Source organism: Rattus norvegicus, chromosome X (assembly GCF_021556685.1).
Source record: "Rattus norvegicus strain SHRSP/BbbUtx chromosome X, alternate assembly SHRSP_T2T, whole genome shotgun sequence".
Taxonomy (NCBI): Eukaryota; Metazoa; Chordata; class Mammalia; order Rodentia; family Muridae; genus Rattus; species Rattus norvegicus.
Window position 1 is genome coordinate 154937838 of NC_141554.1, and position 4669 is coordinate 154942506.

At 45.6% G+C, this 4669-nt stretch overlaps 1 protein-coding gene across 1 annotated transcript; it reads right to left on the bottom strand.

The window, feature by feature from the left end:
• Window positions 1-2230: 2230 nt before the first annotated feature.
• Hsfx3 (heat shock transcription factor family, X-linked member 3) lies at window positions 2231-4449 on the bottom strand. The gene is made up of 2 exons (XM_087601253.1): window positions 3834-4449; window positions 2231-3104 (listed from the first exon to the last, which is right to left on the bottom strand). The coding sequence occupies exons 1-2, from the start codon at window positions 4359-4361 to the stop codon at window positions 2316-2318; spliced, it is 1317 nt and encodes a 438-aa protein (XP_087457379.1). The 5' UTR covers window positions 4362-4449; the 3' UTR covers window positions 2231-2315.
• Window positions 4450-4669: the final 220 nt, after the last annotated feature.

Below are 4669 nucleotides of genomic sequence, written 5' to 3' on the forward strand. Positions count from 1 at the left end.
ACCCTTCCCATCCTATGCCTCCTATCAGCATTTGACATCTGCTGTCCATCTAAATGTCAGTACGCGGAGACCGAAAGCCTCAGTTCTTCTGCACATAAAATAGGCTATCTTTACCTTGAGGTTGTTAACAAAACACAAGATTTTGGGAACTGCAAGAGCTGTGGTCCGTGATACAATGCCTTGTGTGTTTTGTCAATTACATTAAGAGCAATGGGATTCATTGCACCAAATCCTTGCCTCCACCAGAATTAAAGAGATGTCTCCAGTCTGGTGAGATGTTGTTTTTTCTTTGTTTAGATCTTCATTCTTGGGAGAATATCTCAGTCCACTAACAGAAGATATTTTCTGACCCGCTGATGGGTCCCTATGTGGTCCAGAAGCAAGTCAAGGATGAGGTAATCCTTTTTATTTCTCAAAAAATCAGTTGTCATGGGAGTATTGGTGGCAGTGACATAGAGAGGCATGAAAAGCAGTGGAACAAAGAATGTCCCTCAGTGCTAATGCTGATTCACACAGTTACACAGCCCTTGGCCTAGGCCAAGTGGTTTCACTCCAGTGTGTTCCCCTATGGAATGGTGATCTCTGTTGTCACCTGCTCACATTGTCCACTTAATACTTTCCTCTACAAGTGTCTAGCCTGTTCTTCTAGGTCCCTGAAAGTTCCATAGACAGAATCCAGTTATCTCAGTGTCAGTCTTTGCATTGACTCTCTCATCAAGATGTGCAAAGAGAGACATTGGATCATCAAGTTCAATGGAGTGTCAGATAACTTGGAACACGGCTTTGAGTCTGAAGGGCTGGGCTCTGATGTGTTTCTGCCCTGCCCCAAGGAAGTCTGAGGCAAGTAAGCATTGCTAGTTCCTCTGCCCAACAGCTTTATGCTGGGTTTGCCCTAAAATGAGCCACACTGTGTATTGTGTTAGTGTTCTCTGCTGTGCTGGAGAATTGGACCATCAGAAATTAAATGCTCATAGAGATGGCAACACCATGAAAGAGGGTAGTGGACAATGACCCTTAGGGAGATTCAGGCCTTGTCCTGACCAGGGTGCAGATTTGACAGAGCAGTGTAAGATGTTCCCTGGGAGTGTGAGGAATCTGTGGTTTTAGAGCTTGTTTTCTTGGAGTGGAGGGTGTGAGCACTTCAGACATGGAGGAGGGGGCAGATATGATGCAAAGTCAGAAGCTAAATAACAGCCCTGTCAGCTCAGTGTTGCTGTGTAGTCTTTAAAGCCAAGGCAACATTGAGCGACCTGTGGCTTGCAGAGAACAGGCCACCATGTCTGTCCAGACCCATTCATACTGCTATGCTTTCACAAATGTGATGGTGATGAGGACTTCTCTCCTGCTTGGCTTCTCTGGCCTTGAGGACACAGCCCCAAGTACCTTGGCATTTATGGAAATGGCATACCAGGAAATGACATCTGCCCTCAAGCTTCCTTTGGTCCTACTGTTGTCTGAATAGTAGACAGAAGTGGTGTTGCCTGTCTGCCCCTGCCCCCCACTCCTACATACACACACCATGTATGCTTCCTTAGCCTGATATTTCAGACCATGGTCAGGCACTGAACAGACATCAATAACCTGGCAAATCTGTGGTGAAGAGAAGAACCCATGGAGAAGCCCAACTATGACCAGTCCTTTTGTATGCAAAAGCGCTGCATAGAGGTTCCCATGGAAGGAGGAGTGAGTCACACCCAGAAATTTATCTTAAATATCCTAAATGCAACTCTGATTCTGTAAGGTTCGTTAAGAAATTTTAGGTGTCAGAAATTTTGTAGCAACATTTTTCAGTCTCTTTTGAAATGTTTTTAGTGTCTGTCTTTCTAATGTGTCAGGCAATTACCCACTGCCAAGTGCTGAGTGGAGGGGCCTACATCTCAGGGGTCAGGTCATAGTAATATTCTTCCTACAGTAGGTAAGCACCTTAGTTTGTAGTGTGCTTACCCAGGGCTAATGGACGCTTGGTAGGGACCCTCAGCTGCTTCCCAGAAACTTCCTGGCAATATCTGCTGTAGATGGGGACCCAGAAGAATGGAATCTCATGCTCTGAGACAACTCAGTAATGTCAGGGTACACCAACAGGTCAGTAGCCACGCCTTTTGCACCCTGATGCTGACAGCATAAAAATGGTGCTGCTGTGCATGAAAGAGCTGGGCTGACCCGAGTGTGTGGAAGGCAAGGCTTGGGAACAGAGCTGAGGGTTAGCATTGCACACAGATTCTAGACTCAACTTTAAGATGTTAATGAACTACCACAAGGTTTAATTTTTAAGTAAGAATTAAACATGTTCTTTTACAGAGAAAATGGTGATTTTTCTAGGCTGTAGTGGGCCCTGAGTTCAAGAACATGTTTAAGTTTTTTAATACCATACAAATTATACACTTGTTATTTGAGTAGTGATCTTCCTCATCTTCCTCTTCCTCCATCTCCTCTTCTTCCTCTTCCCCATCTTCCTCACCTTCATCATAATCATCTTCCTCATCAATATCATCCTCATACTCATTGTCATTTTCCTCATTTTCCTTTTCCTTCTCATCATCTTCCTCCTTATCTTCATCCTTCTCCTCCTCTTCCTCTTCTTTCACAATGTTCTTCCTTATAGATATGGCTGAGAGGGCGGCTTTCAGGATAGATCTGCATAACTTGTATAGAGACCTCATGGAGCCATATCCGAGGTCCCATGAGGAGCTGGTGAGCTCATTCCCAGCCACTTCCATCTCAGCTGATGGATAATCTATATCATTACCTGGAGATCCATCTTTACATGAGTTACACATATCCTGATATGAAGAGTTGTCTGGGGCACTTACAGGGATGTTGCTCTTCCTAAATGGACAGGAAGGTCCCTTGGAAAGGTTGCCTGCAGGTGCCTCTTTGTTGCTAAATGCCTGCTGTAACTTCATACCACCTTCCTTGGCCTTATGTAACCATGGGGAATGCTTGGTAGGTAAAAGCTTCATCTTCATTGGACTGGGTCCTGGATCCTCACCACTTGTGAGAAGAGATTGTGCCTCGCATACCTGAGCCGCATTTCTCCATTTGCTCCTCTCAATATTCTCCAGGAGCTCTGGCTTGTCCCTCTGGAAATTGAAGTTATAATAGACCTGAAATGAAATGGACTAGGTTAGGCAGTTTGAAATGCAGCTAAACTGACCTCACCACATTCTACTGGTCTTTTGTGGGATGGATAAAATGACTGAAGTGGCTGGATAGAGGTGATATGTGCTGCAGTAGGACTCCCATAAAGACCAATGACTCATAAAGATGACTCATAAAGACATATGTGACATTAACTGGCTTCTCAGACCCTGTCTGCCTGCCTGCCTGCTTGCCTGCCTGCCTGTCTGCCTGCCTGCCTACTTGCTTGCCTGCCTGCCTGCCTGACTGCCTGCCTGACTGTCTTGAATGAATGAATGAATGAATGAATGACCTATCTGCCTGTCTGCCTGCTGGCCTGCCTGCCTGTTGGCCTGCCTGCCTGCCTGACTGACTGACTGACTGACTGACCTATCTGCCTGCCTGCCTGCTTGCCTGACTGACTGACTGACTGACTGCCTGCCTGACTGCCAGACTGTCTGATTGACTGCCTGATTGACTGCCTGCCTGCCTGCCTGCCTGCTTGCTTGCCTGCCTGCCTGCCTGACTGATAGCCTATCTGCCTACAGATGTCCAAAGGGCATCTAGAGTTTAATGTCAAAATCTATTAGTTTTACCTTTCAGTAAACAACACCCTCTGCCATCTGAGGAGCTTTAAAGTACATCATGTGTGGTGTATGCAGATAAGAAGATGTTTTCAACATAAAACATGGGAGACAAAGAACTTTGTACTTTACCATTGTTTTACTGTTGTCTCCAGAGCGCAGTGCAGAATTCTCTGGGTCAATCTTTCTGAATCCATGCATGTAGAGTTGGCAAATAAAATTCTTAAAGCTTTCTATTTCAAAAATCTTCCTTGCATCCCTGTGCTGGAGGACCTCTCTCTGAAACATGTCTACTTCAATGACTATGTTGTCTCCATCCTCACTCCAGTTCACAGACTCAAAGGCCTTGTTGTGTGCTATCATCCACAGCTTCTTAAGGAAGGGAAGTCTCAGGAGGTCGTTGTCACCTTCCTCATTGGCTGTAGGCTGGCTTTGGTCTTCAGGTTGGAGACTTTCTTCTAAGGCTGGGTCTTGTGCACTGACTAGGTTACCTGACTCCAACAAACCTTTCCTTGAACATACGTGTAGTTGAGATGAAGAATTGGATGCTGTCTCTTTGCCTGCTCCTTGTCCAACAGGAAGATCCAGCTTGGTAACACAGCACTCACCCATATTCTGACTGGCCATCAGGCTTACTCTGGACTGCAGAGCACTAAACATCCCTCAAGGGAATCCAGACTGCCTATCCTTCCAGGAGAGGTGCCCTACAAGTAGTTGCCACTGAATGCTAGTGTCAGTTGATGAAGTCATTATCCTCTTTGTTTGTCACATGATGTCACAAGGTGACTCACAGTCAGTCAGGAGAAGGATCCATGTCTCAGTGTAGGGAAGTTGTCAAAAATTGTACAAAATTGAGCATATTTCCAGAATAGTCTCCTGTGTTTTGACAGGCACATGTGGCCCACCCTGCATCAATTGACAAACACATACTATTTTCTCTCTCACTCCTCAAGGGGTAGAGGAGGGCA

Coding starts and splice junctions, on each gene's coding strand:
- Hsfx3 (XM_087601253.1), bottom strand. CDS start 4,361: ATGTTTAGTGCTCTGCAGTCCAGAGTAAGCCTGATGGCCAGTCAGAAT. Junction 3,105..3,833: donor GAGACAACAGTAAAACAATG/GTAAAGTACAAA, acceptor ATTTCATTTCAG/GTCTATTATAACTTCAATTT.